This window comes from Seriola aureovittata, chromosome 7 (genome assembly GCF_021018895.1).
Source record: "Seriola aureovittata isolate HTS-2021-v1 ecotype China chromosome 7, ASM2101889v1, whole genome shotgun sequence".
NCBI lineage: Eukaryota > Metazoa > Chordata > Actinopteri > Carangiformes > Carangidae > Seriola > Seriola aureovittata.
Window position 1 is genome coordinate 12,742,723 of NC_079370.1, and position 20,524 is coordinate 12,763,246.

General features: G+C 42.3%; 1 protein-coding gene across 1 annotated transcript in view; it reads right to left on the minus strand.

The window, feature by feature from the left end:
- Positions 1-403: 403 nt before the first annotated feature.
- Positions 404-20,524, minus strand: part of efna3b (ephrin-A3b) — a 56,984-nt gene continuing 36,863 nt past the window's right edge. The window contains exons 3-6 of the mRNA XM_056381812.1: positions 12,524-12,816; positions 11,214-11,279; positions 9,892-9,969; positions 404-4,077 (exon numbers count right to left, since the gene is read on the minus strand). Coding sequence (XP_056237787.1) covers positions 3,959-4,077; positions 9,892-9,969; positions 11,214-11,279; positions 12,524-12,816 — 556 coding nt within the window. The 3' untranslated portion in view covers positions 404-3,958. The remainder of the gene's footprint in view (positions 4,078-9,891; positions 9,970-11,213; positions 11,280-12,523; positions 12,817-20,524) is intronic.

A 20,524-nucleotide genomic window follows, 5' to 3' on the forward strand; every position in this document is an offset into this window, starting at 1 on the left:
GCGGCTTTATCCCGCCATCAGCCAGTGCAGACATACAGGTACACACTCCCGACATGTCCCATTGTCATTCAAATGTTGGGCTGGTGATTGAAGTGCTTATCTCTCCTAATCGGAGCGTGTAAAGGTATTACTGCTGAGGGAGAGCGTCGCCACACCAACTTTGATATGGAAAATCACATCTGTGAGCTCCCAAACAACATTATCTACAGAGAACTGAATATACCAGGTAAAACCTTTTCCTGCAACCCCTCCATCTGTTGTCTTGGATTAGCTCCATGCTTATTGCCTTTTTTTTCAGATCCTCAAAGACAGAGTAGGGAAGGTGATGGGGTGGGCGGGGGCGGGGGTGGTGGGGGGGATTGGAAAAGGGAGGCAAATAAAGAGCCGAACACACATCTTGTTAAAAGTAAGATTTGTAAGCTTATTATTTTGTTATCATGATCATTGTTATAACCTCTGTTATGGTTTGTTCAGTTTACAGTTTATTTTCAAGTTCATTTAAAGTCATTCCAGTCGAAGGTAAACATGATTGTAAATTGTTGTTTTCCAACACTATTAAATGCTTTTGTTGTTTTGCCAGACAACAATCAGTCACACTCTCTTGCACACACATACACACACACACACACACACAATGAAAGAGCAGAAGCAAAGAGACTGTTGCTCGCTCCCCCATTTGTTCCTTCACGCACACACATGTGCACACACTGACACCAGTACACACAAAGACGGACAGCATCTCATGCTAAAGCTCCTGCACACAGCCATGATGTAATTAACAGAAATGAGCTCTGATACTTACTCTCCCTGACAAACACACACATTCGTTCAGACACACACACACACACACTGTCTTGCTCTCGTGTCTAAGTTCTTAAGTGCAACTTCTTGAAGAGTGATTTACCCTCTTGCACAGCTCTTCAACCCTCTCCCTCAACACCAGAACCCGAACCTCTCCTACCTCACCCTCCCACCAAGAGCCATACATACACCTGGACTGGTTCACACACATTATTACAGTCTCTTAAATCTACTCATTGATGCTCCAAAGCCACATTATCCTGTTTGTTTCCACAGAAAGATGCTCTTGTTGGAGCTAATACATTTCTATGAATTTAAAATGTGTAGTGCAGTTCGGCCGTACCACACAAAATATATCTCATTCTTTTGTGTGTGACTTAGAAGATCATTCGATCTGTTCTAAAAAGTGTTCAAATACAAATTTCTGAGGGAATAACCACCCTTTGGTTGAACTGGTCACAGCCTGGACCACACATATATATCCTGTAAATATATTCTGTTATAGATATAGCTTTGTTTTAAAGGGTTTCCCAGCAATTTACTATTGCACTGCCATAAAACTGGGGGACTCACAAGAAACAGGTGAAAAAATAGATCAAAACTGGTAAAGCAGAGACCAACATATCCTGACTTTGAGTCTCCAGTAGGGTTTCCTAGCTCCAAAAACTCTGAAACCTACATTTCCCATGATACAACTTGATGACATCCACTGTTGGTCCATCCCTGCGTGGTAAATGCCCATATTTTTCTAACTGTATAGTCCTCGTTTGTAACTTTGTCCGAGCTAAGCCTCGTAGCATCATCAGGGTTATTTTCTCAGACTTTAAAAAGCTCCAGAGCCACAGAGGACCTGTTACACGTTTTCACAGGCTGAGTAATACTCCTAATGAGTCCCTTCAAGAAAACAAAAATTTCCAAAAGTTATACTCTATAAGATAATTCAACTGTAAATTTGAATAATCACTTAGCTAAGAGATTCAGAGAGTGCAGCCCAGGTTTACTTATGGCTCAACCCACCCAATTCTCCAACTTTTTAAACCCCCGTCTTCCCCCTCAAGATAACCAATTATACACCACAACAATCTCAAAAAAATAATTAAAAAAATGGAAAAAAAAACAAACAAAAAAAAAAGCTAAGCTTCAAGTTTGTAAAAATGCTTACATCACATTTCATCTCGGCAGATTTCAAAACATTGGAGTTCCATTCTTTGTCTGTTTTGACATTTACACAGGTATTTGAACGTCTCATACGCCGCTGTGTGACCTGGTTGGTCAGCTTGCAGTCCATCATCATCATCTTCATTACTCATTATCAATATAATCATCATCACCTTCATCATTGTTATCAGCTACTATGGTAAGCCATGCCCTACTAGAGTCCATTGTTGGCAGGGTAGGGTAACCATGGTGAATAAGGTGCTAGTTGCTATGGAAACGCTATTCTGAAGCAACCGACTGGTACAGTTGTTTGAATTTTGAATTGCCGTACCTCCCCACCAAAGCACTTGGTTTGTATGTATTACTTGTTGCTTTAGTTGTGTTTTGATTTTTTTTTTTATTTTGCATTTTCATACTTATAAGATGTACAGTATGTGGATGTATTTTCAGGCTGTTAGTACCATTTAAAATATTCTCACTCGCTATCAAACACTCACACATGGCACACTCAGGCATATGTTTTTCTCTCTCGCACACAGACTCACACGGTAACAGAAAACTGTTTACATGTTGCATCTGACAAATGAGTTTACAGAGATGAGATTGGTAGAGCAGGCTGCTACACCAACATGGACCAGTGGAGAAATTCTTATTGGCCGGGACTTGACCTGTCCTTAGGTGGTTGTGTGAGTGACTGTCCTTCCTCCTTCGTCCCTCCTCCTCACTCCTGTTCCTCTCCTCCAAACAGCTTGCAGTCGGTTGAGAGGAGGGCAGTATTGCTGAGTGTATCCATGGCTGCTCCGTAGCCACCGTGTGCTTTAGTTAACCTCGGAGATGACAGAGGACTAACCGAGTACTTCAAAGACGGGGACAGAAAAGTAACAAAGCAACTTATAACATCAATAAACCCTTGCAGTTTCTGTGTCAATGGCACATCTACGTCCCTCCCGCCAAAATGATTTTTAAGTGGATGATTCATCGTTTAAATGCTCTGTATTTTCCCCCTGACCCCATCCAGTTCTGGTGCCTTCTGTAGAGACTGATGGTGAACACAGGATGACACAGCAGAGTGGAGATGGCAACTAAAACACTGGTATCTGGAGTCCCGGGGTGTGTTTGTGTATGAACTATCAGCTACTTTGACCAGTCTTCTACACAGGACCAGCACAGTTCATCAGCTGGGTCCTTTTTTTTCCTCTATGGACTGGGACAAGTTCCCAGCATCAAGATAACATCAACAATAACATCAACAAAAAAAAGGCAATTTCAGTTCAATTCTGCTGAGATCTATTTGATTCAGTTCATCTGAGTTCATTTTAAGTCTTGTTGCAAGAAACTATGGCAACTAGCCCTAAGGAAGTGTTTTAGCCAATCAGATCCAGGGGAAAGTCTTCAAATGGTTTTCAATTGGGTGGTTGGATTTGATGCTTTTTCTTCTTTTTATTATGATTTCAGCCCCGCCCATCTCATGTTGTATAAATGCTTTGTGTGGTGTGCGTGATTCAACAAGCTCAACCTATGGCCTGTTCAGACACACACACACAAAAACATAGACATACACAAATGCACACTCGCACACAAGTCTACCACACCTGCATCTGTGTGCACAGGCTGACTTTAATGCAATATACAGTTCAGTCTGTGTCACGAAGCGCCTGAAGGTCTTTAAACTCCACCAAAAGCACACTCCCTCAAACACACACACACACACACACACACACACACACACACAGACACACACACAGACACAGACACAGACACACACACACACACACACACACACACACACACACACACACACAGACACACACACACACACAGATGCTTGAAAACTCTCATTTCAAAGTCTTGCTCCTCTTGCCTTCTGCTCTATTTGTGGTATCTTAACTCTCCTTTCCTCTCCTCTCCTCTCCTGACTCCCCCACTTCTCTCCCACCCCCTGATACTGTACACCCTCCCAAGGCTAGTTGGCATGGTGACGCTGATGGGATGGCCGTTGCTAGGAGATGAAGTGAACGGCCAGAAGGAGCATTGTCACGGTGAGGAGAAGGCGATCCCTGGATGGGCTGCTTCCGCTGACGCTCTTCTCCAGCTTGGGAACGAAAGGGTTAAATTCATCTGTAAATACAGAGACAGAGAGGAAGAGAGGAAAACAAAGAGGGAGAGTGATGTCTTTATTTTCATTTATGACAATGCTAGCAGAGAATTTCTCAACACTTGCAAACCTTGAAAGGAAAATTTAAAAGATAAGTTCTTCTGAGCTTCTAAATGTGCTGTAATCTTGTTACACAGCACGGCCGTAACTAAAACATGACCAAATGTGTTTCAATGAAGCAGCCTGACTGAACAAAAGGCAGCACGCACTGTCTCACTCCCACTGAAATGTGGTTAGTGTGCTACAAAGACAACACAACAGTGCCCCAGCAGACTGCAGCTGTTATTAGAAAGCTCTCATTGTTCTTATACAGTGACACATTCCCAATCAGACACACTACTTTTACATACAGACATACTGTATATAATGCAGCTAATCTATCTGTATTTGCACCTGGTGGTGTCCTAAAAATAGTTTGTGGTTTTTCGTCGCGGGGTTACGCACCGAACACCGATGTCTAGTCGAAGAACAAAAACAAGTCAGCAGACAGTTCGCTACATGCCTACACTTCTGAGACACACATGTGGCGAGACGCACCCTCTGTAGTCACATGATTAATGAGACTGGAGAACAGACAGTAGCACAATTTTCTGTCTGTACAAAAGTCACGCTGATGCTGATTAGTAACTCCTGTGTTTACGGTCCGATTGGGATGGAAGTGAAGTGGGGATGTTGTCAGTGTTTCCACCCGGCACCAGATCTAGTTCCAGAATATTTCCAGCTGCTCTGTGGGTCAGACAGCAGAGTAATGACTGGCTGACACCTGGTTTTAGAGATGGCCTCCTCTGGTATGCTCCGCTGGCCAATCTAATGAGGTCTATGCAGCAGTGGAGCTCAGGTTAAATGCTTTGACCGCTCTGTAACTGAGCATGCGGCTGGGGGGTCAGGACACTGTGTTACTTTGCCGCTGACAGACAGAGGAATGTGGTCTTGAAGACACAAACAGCAGACTGCAGAGAATCTGGCACAACTGGTTCTAAAGTCCGGCTATACTAATCGCCTCATTACACACCTACACACCCACACGTACCCCCCATCTCTCACTAACTGTCACAGATAAACACATAATCATTAGCGTGCATTTCTTGGTGCAATGTTTGTGCGAGAGTGTGCGTGACGTACATCGTGACCCTGATATGTTCTGAGCCAAACATCAGGTTGCACGAGGAAGCTGTGTGTACGTGTAGCTATGTGTGTGTGAATGCACGCCACATTTTGGGGCAGAAAAGCAGGCATCTGCCTGATAATGAGGAAGTTCAGACACCTGGAGGCGTCAAGGAATCTGAATGTCATGTTGACAAGAACAAAGAGACTCCTTTCAGTCCTTGATTGTGGTCTGTCTGTACGCGGTGTACTTGTGTGTGTCAACATGAGTGTGTATGTTTGTCAGTAGCCATCAACTTCAGTGGCTTCTGCCTGAGCTAAAATGTAAGAATATGATGTCATATAATGACCTAAAAAACAGAAACCCCTTGTACACTGTTCAATTCAATACAATTCAATACAAAAGTCCCATAATAAACACTTTATGAAAATAATTATCTTTTATTGTTGTTGACCACTCTGGCAGATTAGTGTTGATCCAACTATGTGTTCATCTTCTTTGAAGTAATAACTTGTGGTGTTCCCCGACTACAACGTCTCATTAAAAGGTAATTCCAGGGAAGTGGTAGGCTGAGTACTTCTGTTTGTCGCTGGTAAATTGAGTTTCACATATAAAAACAGTGGAGAGTCATCGTAAGATCAAGAGCAATTGTCTAAACTTGGTTAGAGAAGCATTGGTTTCCCAACCAAGGGCAACTAAATATAAACTGATGGAATATTTCTAACTTCATTTCTGGGAAAGTCTCCACCTTTTCAAACATCAGCTGAGACAGTTCATAGTGTAATTTTAGTTATAGCCTCGGGCAGAGCCACTATAAATAAACAAACTGAAACAGAAGTACTATTTGGAGGGTATAATTGATAAGGTGAGGTTGATTCTATGATCCATTCTTTTCGCTCCATAATCCAAATCAGGCAAATTCTATCATGAAATATGGTGCCATGTGATGTTTGGTTATATCCCTAATAAGCATGAGGAAAACAACTGATTTGATAGATTTATCTGTGAACAGTACAAAAAATAAAAATATAAAAGGCAATTACCACTGACAGAACACATGCTGAACATATACACTGTAGGATGTATGGAATCGGAGTATAGTGTATTAAGTATATATTTATCAGCGTATCCAGTGTGATTCACAAGCCTTTATTTGGCATCTTTTGAACTGATTGAATTAAAAAATTCAACAGATGTTTCTCCAAGTGTGATAATAACTGAGATGACAGAGTTCTTAACAGCTTGTGTGTGTGTATGTTCTGCCACTGACATCCAACCTGATGTTGCTGGCAAAGCACACCAAACACACTATCGCTTAAAGGAGTGGTAATTGCTACAATAAACCCCATTAAAGAAAAAGCTTCTGATTTCTCCACTAATGGCCGGACCTGATCGTCAGATGCTGTAACCTGAGCCAACAGGGTTGGTAAATGAGTATCCTCCCACTGAAAGCCATCAGTAATCACATGGCTGCACGGGGAGCTGCTAGCACCATTCCATCTGTGTTGTAAATGAGATCTAAATGAAATCTAATACTAGAGGCCGTATTCAGGAGGGAACCACTGTTGAGCTGTAGACACTGATTGAAAGGGGCAGTGTCCAGGAAATAAACTGTGAGCAGTGAAGGGGAGAGAGAGCGAGTGAGTGAGTGAGAGAGAGAGACGGGTGGTTTACAATGATCCTGCAACATTCAGCTTAGTTAAACATTTTCAGGCACGACAATCAGACGGATTGGAAGGGAGCAGTTAGTGCGTGTCGCCTTGTGTTTGTGTGAATGTGCTGATGTGAACTTTGAATAACAGTAATTAAAACTATGATGTGATGAGTCTAATCGGCAGTCAGGAGGACTGAGAACGAGGGAGGGGAATAGGAAACTGTACTGCTTCTTTGTTTTTAGTTCATTTCACAGCTCCCTGCTGATTTCCTCACTTCCTCTTGCACCACTTGGGTTATCCAATTAATTTAATTGGCAACACAGCACTACAGGTGAAAATGACCCATAGGAGCTGAGGTAATTTGTGCTCTGCTATTGTGTCAGCCATTCACTAAATATTAACAGTATTGTCATGTACTCCATTTTCCTTATCTGTTCAAGTACATTGAATACAATTATTCTTCTGCAAAAATAATCTTTTGCTTTTCTTTATATTCTTGTATGTGCTGTACCTTGTAAACAGTTGTGTACTGCATGTGATTTGTCCGTCTTTTTCAAGTGGATCTTTTATGTTACTGGGCGAAGCATCTTTTAAATTTACTGTGTGTTTACAAGTATGTGCTGGAGAGGAGGGAGGGAGTAAGTGGTGAGGATACGTGATGAGAATGAATCGCTCAATCATATAGTGGCAAACAAAAGTACTGGTGAATTAACTTAAATCTGTTACCATAAGGTTAAAAAACCATGAACAAACAGACACAATATAATTTTGAAATGAAATTATTTCTTTTTTTATATTGTTTACATCACTTCGATAGCATTAATACATGGAATGAAACCCTAAAATTAATATCATTTTGAAAAAAAAAGACGTTAAAAGAGGGAAACTCAAAAAAACTCAATTTCACACATCAAAAGGTGAATAAACTGAGTTTTAGTGGCTTTCCCCTCCACTGCATTCCTACTTGTGCTCTGGGAGGAAAAATGGAGGATGGGAATTAAAGGGCGGGAGGATGAGGAGGGCATGGAGAAAGGAGATGGAGTGAGAGAGAAACGAGATGAAAGCATGATGAAGTGAGGAAAAAAAAAAAGTAAGGGAGAGGTATCTCAACAAACTCATATGACCTGCAGCCATTCGCGGCAGCCAGCGATGAGTTTTCTTATGACAGTTACGAGTACAGACTGATTTATCCCATAAGCACACGCATTCAGGCGTGCACGTGCACACATATGAACAACAACACAGCAGCACGTTTTACAGGCTACCTTGGAAAAGAGCGTGAAAACTAGACAGGATGATGATTGATACCCGTGTGTCTGTTTGTGTAATGGGTGGCGTCTAGCTGGGCCAAGCTCGCTATACATGTTGCCATTGTGCTACTGCATTGTTGTTGCCATAACAACGAGAAGCAACCACATGATCATCTGAGATATTATCCTAAAGTCTGTCACTTTTTGATTTACTGCTCAGCTTCTCCCTTGAATTGCTGCCAAACACAGTTCCAGCCGTAACAGATTTAGCAAGATTCCCGTGATTCCCATGAACGCACCAGTCGTGTAATCCTGACGAGAGCAACATAAGGACAAACGGTGAGCACTTGCCAAGATCAAGAACTACAGAACTACAGGAAATCCGAACAGACCTTCCCTTTTCTGAATGAATTTTGAGTTATTTTTTGGTAAATCACCATGAAACTCTGTGTTCTTTGCTTATCCGGGTGAAAACAGCGAGTGTGAAATGAATATGCATGTAGTTGTTTAGCAGGATCAGCAGCTTGCCAAGCCAGCTGGTGCTGTGAAGTTAACTGTGCTGGAGGTTTCTTTTTAAAACAGCACATTTTCAGTTTGGTTGGCTTCTTTTGATGCTGTATGGCCGATTAACCGGTCACTCTGCCATCACACGTTATTGATCAATCTGCTGTCAATATTTAAAGAACAGATGATATTCTACAAGGGAGTTATTTTGTCTGGGAACTCATGGAGTGAGAGACACAACCTCCCTTACTTGTCTAAATCCAGTTTTTGTCCCCCTGCATTTTTTAAATTTCACCGTCACAATTACAATGACTCACCAAAATCTCTCTAATCTAGAAACGTTAAGTTGTGAAAATGTAAGAATGTAAGAATTACTAAAATGTGCCAACAGAGCGGAACAGAATTGTTTGGGGACTTTTTGCTGCCTGAGTTTTGCCTGTCAGGATAGATACAGGTTGTCCCGACTATATGATTGGTGGAGATAGTTGGGGCTGGATGCAGCCTGACAGGATGCTCTGCAGAAACTTGCACCAAAAATAAAGATCATCGGACAAAGCCAAGACAGTAAACAACAATGCTCTTTATATAACAAAGTTTATAGTTTAAGTTCCAAATATTTCTAATCTAAATTTTATTTTCTGTAGAGTTAATCCATTAATAATGCAGAAATTACCATTCCTAATTAATATGTTAGGCTACCATTATAATGAATGAATGAATAATGAAAGGCAAAAAGACCAATTTTATCACCATGTGTGTCACTTATTAAGCTGTTCTCTATAAATGCAGAAAATATTAATGTCCCACATCCACTGGGAGACATTTTCATTACAATGAACATGGGCACTGCAGGTTAATTTGAGTCAATCCCACATACGCCCTCCTGTAGCTGTAAATACTAGTGCATCGAATGTCTATTAATCCACTGCTGAAAACAAATGCATCATGCTTTAAAAAATTAAACTATATACAGTATTTAGGACCACTTTTAAAAGTTTTACAGACAGGGAGGGGAAGTTGGAAAGTTTTTTGTGGGATTGTCAAAAAAAAAAAAAAAAAATACAATAGAATAATTACCCTGTAATTTCAGTGTCGAAGCTTAAGAAGTGTGACTCATAATTTCATGATTTGAGACTAAAGTGATCTGAATGACAAACAAGTCTGGGTCTGTTTTTTGGGAACCCAGACGGGCCGGATATATGTGCTCCACACTTACTCAACGTTATGTGTGTATAAGTTTAAGCGATTGTGTGTACGACTCACCGATATCGTCAATTTTTAGGCCTGGTCTAAGTGTGTAGTCTGGCTCTGTAGGCTCTGGCTCATCGTCCACGTCCGAGGCTGAAGGAGGGAAAGAGTGAGAGAGGAGAAATCGAATGAGACGGGAAAAAGAAGGAGAGGGAGAGTGAGGGAGCAGGGGTTAAACCATTTCTCCAACCCAAAGGATTTTAATTACATCCAACTTGACATCTTGAGAGAAACGCGCACAAGAGTGGCAAAGGCAAGGGTGTAGGGGTTAAAAAAAAAAAAAGAAAAATCCCCCAGAGCAGACAGGCTGACAAGCCATAACATCAACCAGCAGCCCTGACAAAGAGAGAGAAAATGAGTAAGCAAGTGAGACAGAGGGATTGAGGGAGAGAAAGAGTGAGAGGAGGAAGGTGAGGGCAGGAAGATCAAACTGAAGAAGGCAGTGTGTGAAAAGGGATGGAGAGCAATGGAGTCGGGGGGGTGGGGGGTGAAAGAGGGAGGAGAGGTTAATACTACAGGGCTGTGGAAGTTAAAAGGACCGGACAGGCCAGGGATCAAAGTCTGTGTGTACATGTGTGTGAATGTGTGTGAGTGTGAGTGTGATTGTGAGTGTGAGTGTGTGTGTGTGTGTGTGTGTGTGTGTGTGTGTGTGTGCGTGTGTGCTCTCTCGCGTGCGTGCGTGCACGTGAGAGAGGGTCGAGAGATTGAAGGACGGCAGGAGCGCGAGTGAGAGAGGTTAACACTATATATACATAGCCACCCACTGACCGCACACAGCAATAAATGGATTCTGACAGGGAGCGAGGGAGGAGGGGTGGAAGGGGAGGAAAGAGGGAGTAGAGGAGAGGAAGGAGGTGGAGGGATGAGGGCCTTCAAAGCTGAAGCTGCTCCTTTCTGCTGCTATAGAAGGATAGAGAGGAAGAGAACGACGGGAGGAACAGAAAGAGAGAGAGAGAGAGAAGGAAAGAAAAGGGGAGCAAAGCGGGGTTCTGTGCTGTGAGTGAAAATGCTGCAGGGGAAACTCAGCAGGAGTATTAATAGCTCTGCCTCCTTTAGACTGTATTTAGACTGTATATGCATCTGTATGCAGCCGGTGTGTGTGTGTGTGTGTGTGTGTGTGTGTGTGTGTGTGTGTGTGTGTGTGTGTGTGTGTGTGTGAGTTAGAAGTGTGTGTGAGTGGCTTTCGGAGGAGCCTGGTGCCTGGAGAACAGGTAAAGAGGCCAGATGGGTGCAAGTACAGTCTGCAAACGGGTCCAAGCATTGCATTACAGGTCACACACCACACACACACACACACACACACACACACACACACACACACAAAGTGACAGACTTACCCGTGGAGCAGCAGACGTACACTCGTAGTCTCAGACAGCTGCGGCCGTGGTGATGGGTGGGCGTGGCTGTGAAACATAAAGTGCAAAACTGATCAACATGGTGCTAGCCTGAATTCATGTGCTCATAGTGCTTGTATTCAGAGTTGGACACAACTAACTGCAACTGCTTAACTGCAATTCACCAAATGCTGTGGATAGTTTAATGTTGGTTGTAAAAGCAATGGGTTAAAAATGTTCAGATCTGATCTTAACGCAACACAAAGGTTTGTACAGTGGTGTGAACAACAACTGGTTGTCTTGAACAGCTGTTTTGTAAGAAAGACAAACGTTTTATGCTGGTATTTATATGGTGTTTAAAAATCTGATATATTGTGTATATAGTAATGTTCCATAACATAAACAGATAATATAAAAAAACACTCTTGATATGCATCCCTCACTGAGCAGGACATTTTACAGTTGGAAAATCAGCTCGTCAGAGTTATTATGTAATTGTCACACTCTTTCTAAATGACCTCAGACCTAGTTTGGCATTTCTGTATTCCAATTATTTTTGGTAGTTATCAGCCAGCAGATACACAAACACCGAAATATGCGCAATGAGCTAATACAGACTGATGTATCAGTCGGGCCGACTTAGAAGTCGAGCTCTTATATATAATCATTTGAGGAGCATATTTCTCTGGCTGTATGAACATAAGTGAAAAAACAAGTTTTTTTTAAGGCCAGGAGAGAACTAAACCGAAGCATGTCTTTGTAGTAAACCACGGTGCAGCTTTCTGTTTTTGGTGCAAAACAACTTTCTAGAGACGTCTCCCAGAAAGTAATGTAGGTTAAATGAGTACAGCGCTCATTATGCAGCCATTTAATGCATGAGACATTTATCTTTAGCCTGAGATATTTGTTTTCAAATTGTTTTATGACTAGCTAAAAGTTCATTATTTATACAGTGTCATATTAGCACAAGGTGTTGAGAGTTAATTTGATTAGCAATCAACAAAATGGATGAGCCCACCTGACTGCAGGGTGATATGATTAGATGTGAAGCAGCAATTTGTTATGCAGAAATTACCTGAGGACAAACTTTGACTAATCTGAACAGAGGATTCATCAAATCCATTTAACAATAAAGAAAATGAACATTTAATCTACAGGAGTGTTTGTCAGATCATAGCTCTAGTCTCATTGACCTCCTCCTGCAGGAATAAGAATAGTTTATCCTCCTTTTCCATTTATATTGTGGGGACATACAGTCCACTAGCACACAATATTGATATGTATTGACATGATATCGGTTTGATTCCACTCACAGATGTAGTAGTACTCCTGTCCAACGTGGAACTCGTAGCCCAGCGAGAAGGCGCTGTAGCGCTGGAACTTCTCGGAGAACTTGATGGGTGCGTGGGGGGCGTGAGGCCGGTTACACTCCCACCTCTTGAAGCCCAGCTGGGGGTCACAGTTCCTGTAACCACGGTAACTGACCATGTAGAGGACGTACTGCTCTCCGGTGCCAACCATGCGCTGGCTGTCATTGTAATGAGGGCAGTAGATGTCCAGGTAGTCGTTGACGTTCACCTGCATTGTGTAGCCTTCCCTGCGCAGACTGGAAACACACAGAGATTATATCAGTATACATTTGAACAATGACTTCCTCTGTACCCTTAATCAAAGGGTTTCATGTTGACATTAAACATTACTGCATATCCACACCATTCTCGTCTTTAACAGGAACACGCAACAAAACACAGGATAATGTACAAAATCAGGAAATGCACCACTTTTATATTCAGAAATGTGACAATAAACGGTGTTGTTAGTACTGCACACAAAATGTACACAATGCTTTTCACTAAACGCTATTATTTCAATAAACTCACACAGTCGTGTTTTCTCCATTAGCACACACGCACTACAAACACACACACACACACACACTACAAACACACACACACACACAATTTAGCTGCATTTTTGTTTCGCCATAGTTTCCATAAAGTTCCACATTTTGCATTTTTGCTGTTAACTGGCACTAATTCCAATTACACACACACCATTTTTAGACACACACACATTTCTGGCATTAACGCAACACTCCCTGTCACATACATCACTGCAGAGAGAGCTTAACATCTCACGTTGTTGTAAGGTATGTTGTGTTTCAGATGCTTGCTGCTTGAATGTTCACCCAGGGGTCAAACAGATCTTTGTTTGAGAGTTATCCAGTTATTAATAACACTAAAGCAGGTGAGTGTGTGTGTGTGTGTGTGTGTGTGTGTGTGTGTGTGTGTGTATCTGAGGCTGCAGGGCTGCTGCATGCAGAGAATGCGGAGCTGGCTCTTCAGTATGGACTCGAGGCCCCAGGGCCACAGCTCCTTCTCCTGGTGTCAGCGTAGCGTTGTCCCCTAACCCCAGTGCTCGTACATCAACCTGAGAGCAACGTTGCGCTCACGTCAGCCGTCAACGTCATGGCCACGTCGTCGTCCCCCCCCCCCCCGCCGCCGCCGCCGCCCAAAGCTCATATATCAGCGTCAACCCTAAAAAAGACTCGGCTTGACAGGAAGATAAGGTCTGATTCTATGTGAGCGTGTGTATGTGTGTGTAGACGTGTGTGTAGTTTGTGTGACAAAGTGAAATAGATTCTTTCCTGACATCCAAAAGCCCTCTTTTTCTCCCCATCACAGACACGGGCCCATATCTGTGTGACAGAGACAGGTTGCAGTTGTAAATCATACACACACCGATGAGCATGTGCACGCGCACACACAAACAGACAGACACACACACACACATTCTCAGATGTTCTAGTGGTGACACCATAAAATCACAAGGGGGCAGCAGTGTGTCATCCCCAGCCTGATGCTTCCGCTCTACCTCTTTGCCAGTTCTAGGTCATGTCTCTAGGGAGATTATTATTCAATTATTAAATGAAGATCGAAACACTGTTCCCAATGTCTCCCTCTCTCCATCATTTCTTACTGCGCTCTTCAAATCCTTCCTGAATTTGTCTTTTTCTCCCTGCTCTCCATTTCTCTCCTCCCTTTCTTTCAGAGCAACATGAACGCAAGATTAATTGTTCGACATCTTTTTCCTCTCCTCTCCTCTCTTCTCCTCTCATTACATCATTTACTAGCCTGCAGAAGAGATTTACTTCTTGTGGTATTAGTGGCAGAAAAAAGCGTAAAATGCTTCAAGGGAACTATATTTATAGTGAATGCAAAAAAGAGAGAGAGGGAGATATGGAAAGCGAGAGAGAAAGAACATGAGTGAGGGATGAGTTTGGTTCCACCAGGGAGGCGTGAATGCAAATTGAGTAAAAAAGCAGTGAGAGCCAGAACGAAGCAGACAGAAAAAAAAAAAAAAAAAAAAAAAGGAGGCGGTTGGAGAGTTTTACGCTACCAAAGAAAAGCACGTTCTCCGAGATGAAGGGATAATGGGAGAAAAGAAAGAGAGAAAAATGAGGGGGAGGGCAGCTCGGAGCATCTTGAGTAATCTGAAAGCAAATCACTTCTCAAAGATAAAAGCTGGCTTTAGGATTCCCACTGTGTACGTGTGTCTATTTGTATGTCTATGTGTGCACCTGCTTCGGTTTGTGTGTGTGTGAACAAGCGTCTCTATGTGTGATATCAAAGCGTATCACCTCAAGCTGCCAACTTTTTATATCAGTGTGACATATTTAAGGTGTGTGTCTTTGACATAAATTCACACAAAAACAAACACTAAACATCCAATCCAACTAAAACTAAATCCACCATCATGTAGAAAAAGTGGCATCGCAATCCCTTAACGTTGAATTAATCCATCTGAGACCACAATATGTTTTAGTTTCAAGGTCGTGGATAATCAGAAAATCAGATGCGGCCAATTGCAGAGGGAGTAAAACCATTGTTTTTAATCTTTTACCTCTGCAGTCTCATTTGTACGTGACAATGATTTCGCATTAGCAGAAAGTTGCATCAAACAAAACGCTCCTTAATTGCCCCTAAGTTGCATCAACAACTTCGCATTAAATCATGTACAGAGCTTTGTGAAGGTAATAAATCTGTGTTTGAGACAAGCCATCAGGACCAGCACGGGGCTGGGATGTTATTCTGGTTTAGTGGCCACACTGCTGTTGGTCATGTGACATCCTCTGGCCCACAAAAACTCTCTGCCCTACACATGCAGGAATGGGCTGCAAAGTATGGCTCTGGCTTCAAGTGCGGTTTTCTATTACAAGTCATGATGTTCATCTGTGCCAGTTGGCCAAGTTGTGTGTTTTTAACAAATTTCGTTTTGTGCTGTGAGTGAGCAAAAAAAAAAAAAAAAAAACTCTACAACATGATGCAATCCAATACAACAGTTCAGTACAAACTATTTGAAACGTACAGTAACTGTTGCATCCATCGCTGGTACACAGTCACTGTAGTAACAAAACAGAACACAGTATAACAAAAATAAGGCCTGTTGTGTGTGTATTCACTTATGGTTAAGAATAATGTGCAGTTTAACTTTGACTTTGCATTGATAGATATCAGAAATGACTCCAGTCAGTTCGTCAAGGTGAGATACACAGATCCTGCTTTTGGATTGGTGCTTTGTGTATAATCCAGACTGGAGGTCTTGACGAGGTGGAAGAAAAAGTGAGACTGATCCCTGTTTACACAGTAAATTATATAGAATGTGACTGTCGCTGTGTCAGAGAGGTGTTGATTCAACTTCTAATTCTGTGGCTGTTGTTTTTGTTTTTGTTGTTGTTCTACTGGGCTGCATAATCTGGTGGTGTGTCTGGAGTTTGAGCGCCTGCAGTGCATGTCAATAAGTTCAAAAAATATATTATGCAGTCCCATTCAACAACAACACAGTCACAAAATGTACCAGAGGATACAGTAACCGAATGTACTCGTCTTATTGTACGAGTCATTTTTTAATTAATTGAATATTTATTAAATAGAAATTGTATTGCATTGTAGAGATGTTTTTATTAATATAATTTTATCTTGAATGGTTTATATGAATGAATCTGCTCTATCAATTGAATAGAAACAACTAAAGGAAAATTTCAGCATTTGTTTTAATTGAATGAAAGCTCCACGAACCGACCACACAGTGACTTCAATTTAAGTGTTTATGCTCATCATTTAAGTGAAGCAGTTAGATATAAACTGTCTTTTGGGGATGTGCCTCTTTCTTTTGTGCAAAGTTGATGTGACAGCTCCATACAATCGCAATCACATTATTCCTTCAGTCTGCTTCAAGACAAAAGAGAATGTAATAAATATTTTATTTTAAAAAGCTTGTTTCCCAAAAAATTGTGAATAAAAATCCATTCTGACTGAAAGGCCTTTTTCCGGAGGCTCTTTTTTATTCCCCCTTTATGACACTGGAGTTTATTGGATAGTAATGCTCCCCGAAACCTCTAAATAAAGAGAGATGGAGAGACACAAAGGTGGAGTAGCTTATGAGACGTCATGATGTGTTGCTGTCCTCTGCTCTCTCTCGATGCCTCCCTTTCCTTTTGTGTTGGATCAACACTAATTTCCTCTCTCAAAAGTGATACCTGGCTCCTTGAATCTGATGGCAGCGAGAGCGCAGAGATGGAGCAGGACACTTTTTTATTAACAACACAACTCGGAGGAGCCGAACCAGCGGCTTCCAAGAAAAGAAGAACGCTTGTATACAGATCCATCGGAGGGATGGAGCGATGGAACGATGGAGAGAGAGAGATGGGAGGATTTATAGGATGAGACGAGGGGTAGTCGGGGTTAAAAGCTGCAGAGTCTGGCCACCAGGGAGCGTGGGGGTGATAGCGGGAGGGAGCGAGAAGAAGCAACAGCTAAGAGCAAGATCAAAGTGGGCCTGGATCAATGTCACTACTGTAAAATCACATCAGAGGGTGTGAGAGGGAGGGAGAGAGAGAGACAGAGAGAGAGTATGTTGCCTATATAAATGCAACATAATGCCACAGAGTTACCCCCCGCCTCACTATTATCTGCCTGGCCTGTTGGAGCACCACATAAATAAAACACTTTGACAGTAACAGCAATCATTCCTCTTTGTTCTCTGTTGGTAAAATGGTAGATTTTGTAAAGAAGGGGGTGGGGGGGGTCTGGGCACTGGGGCCAGTGACTGTAGCTGTCCCCTCCTCATAGCATGGTGTTATACTGAATATATAGCACACTTTATTGTGGACAATTTGTCAGGTGGGAAATGTTACTTATTAAAACACGTTTTGCACATGGCTTATTAAACCTTCTTGTCATGACAGGTCAGTAAATGTACAAGAATGTCCCTTAATAGCAACATTTTAAAATAATCCGATTAGTGACCTTGCAAATTGCCATGGAAACCGGGAGACGAAAGGCATAAGGAAGCACGATGCAAGAGTCAGCCACAGTGGGAGACTTGAGGAGGCGCAGCTCAGCACACCGAGGTCCAGTTAGCGAAGTGGCTAACTACTTTAACCCCAAATAACAAGTTTGAACTTTTCCTAATAAATAGCTCTTAATTGTTTTAGTACTAATAAGCCTTTTCAAAGTAGGAAAAGTAAAGGTGTAAACAATGAAATGAATGATGGCTGAGTTCCATTTAGCTGCGTGCATACCGACTCACTGTCACACTGTCATGTCTTGCTGTGACACCTGAAGAGAACGAAGCCACTGGTGATGTTGTTAGTGCTTTTCCTGCTGGGAAAAGTCAAAATGTCGACTGTGAGAAAGGCCTGATGCTTTTTTTTAATTACTAAGGAAGCTAAGTTTTATTTTTAACAGTTATTTCCAATGCCCAACGATGAGTTCATCATCTACATACACATGCAAGTTTTAGCTTTTGCTGTCCAAAAATAATAAAAAGTGAAAGTTACTTATTTCAAACAGTATTATAATTTAATAATATAATAAATAATAATAATAATATGACTTTTTTCTTACGGTGAGATTCTTATTTATGATGAATATTGGCCTGTTTGTCTCTATCTTCTCTCAGTTATTGTTATTTTGTCTCCTTCTAGGTTTTTGACAGTGTGATGTTATTGATTATAGATTTTATTTTTAAAAAGTGAAATGTGTGAATTATCTCAAGGAGTTTAATTCACCTAAATGAGAGTGTGAGCAGGAATTTCGTGTCATGTTTTTGTCTCTTATAAGACTTCTGCCATTTTGTTGAACTGATGCATCAGCGTCTGAATTTTCTTCTGATCAGAGACGACGCTTGCTGCCAACTATCACAGTGAAATGTCAGCGCACACATGGACACAGAGATAATTCAGGTGTCCAAGCTTTTGTGTTCTTTCTAACTATGAAGTACTCAATGATCAAAAGTAAAGGACCATGGGTGGCTGATTGGGTTGCAAGAGTATAAGTGTCAGTGACTGTGAGCATCAGCAGACTGCCAGAAAAACATGCATGCCAAGATAAATCAAGGTTAAAGAAAATCAAAGGAGACACTTGTGATGGGCACAAGGTTGGGCTGGATTAAAACTTGTCCAGCAGTGTCACAAATGATTGCCAATCAGGACTTAAAAGCCACTCTGCCTCCTGAGGCCAGAATTCTTAATCCCATCTCACTTCGGTACAGAGATGCTAACATTGTTGCGGGAGGACTCCAATCAGCCAGCAGAGCGGGAGTTATAATTGAATGGCTCCCCCATTGAATGGAGACGCGCAGAGATCTGCAGCATCAATGAGGCCCTCATCAAACACAGACAGGAGTCCTTCCTGCTGTATACTCCTCTTCCTTCTCCCTCTGCTCTGACTGTCTGTCTTTACCTCCATTTGTTCTCTCGTGATGTTTCTAAGTTTGCTCGAGAGAAATCATGCAGACCAGGGTTAACAGAAGAACTTGTGTGTATGATATATTCCCCTTAGTGGTGCCATCTAATTCAATATGGGTTAGCATTGAAGATTTTGATAGGAGTGACTGCCGGTGAAATAAGAGCACCACCTTTCCCTGTTCACAGCCGCCGTCTCTTTCTGTTCTTTTCCTCTACATCCCTCCATCATATCCCCCTGGACTAAAGGAGGAACATGCATGTGTGTGTGTGTGTGTGGGCTATTGTGTGTGCGTGTGTGGAGGTGGGTGGGTGGGGGGGGGTGTGTGTGTGTGTGGGGGGGGGCGTTGTAAGGGGTCTGATAGGGTGTAGTGGTTGAGTAGGTTCTAAATTCTCACCATTTAAATCAATACCTGTCTAGAGTGTGTCCAACAGACTGGAATATGCTGCCTTCTCTCAAGGCCACTACACACACACTCTCTCTCTCTCCCTCTCTCTCTCTCTCTCTCTTTCTCTGTCTTCTCTCTCTCTCACACACACACACACACATACACACACACACACAAAGTCCTGCCCTGCAGAGCGATGGTTCATCATTGGTAATTGATCAAAGTATTACAGCGAGCAGGGTTTCTTGCCAAGCGGCCTCACACTCAGCACTGACATGATCCCATAACACGAGGAGCATTCTCCAAATCTCTCTCTCTCTCTCTCTCGATTTCCATCCTTCTCTCACATCTTCTCCCTCGTTTGCCTCAGTTTTCTGCTCTCGTCCCTCTTCTCTCTCATGCTCTTAAACACTTTTTCTCTATCCCCTCCTCCTCTCCTTTCTCCATCCATCATCCTCTCCCTCTCTCTCTTCCTCTCCGCCCGTGGATATTGACTGTGTGATGTGAGAGAGAGAGAGAAAGAAAGAGAGAGAGTGTACCAGCAGCATGAAACCTAATGGCAGGCGTTATTAGCCCCTTTGAAACGAGCTGTCTCGCTTTCACACAGCCCCCCACCCCCCCGTTCAACAGACACACTCCCGAGCCATTACGCGCACAAAGAGCATGTTCCCATGCACATGTATGTTTTTGCAATCAATCATACATGCTTTACTTTGTGGGTTTTGTGTGAGCGCGCACGACACAGATGGATGGGTGTGAAGAAAAGAAAATGAACAACTGCTCAAAACAGCAGATGACGAAAGCCAAGGCCGAAACACATGCGGAATAAGTAGACAAAGAGAAAGAAGAAAAAAAGAGAAAAGCCAGTGGAGATCAGACACGTGGGCAGATGAAAGGATGAACGACACAAACGGGAAGGAGGAAAGACAGAACACTTCGATTAAGAAAAATGTTGTTTAACCTGTGAATGAGACCAGCACTTGTGGTCTTTACCTTAATTTGCGTGTTTATTGATTTTGTTTTCAACTTTAATTTATCGTCCCTTTCACCACCTTCCCACCCACGCGGCCTATTTTATGCTCCAAAGGGTTTCTTCACTTTAAGGCGTCTTCTATCCCTCAAACCCCAAGTGTCATTCACTATACTTTTCTGCCAACACCAAGCAATCTCTCTCTCTT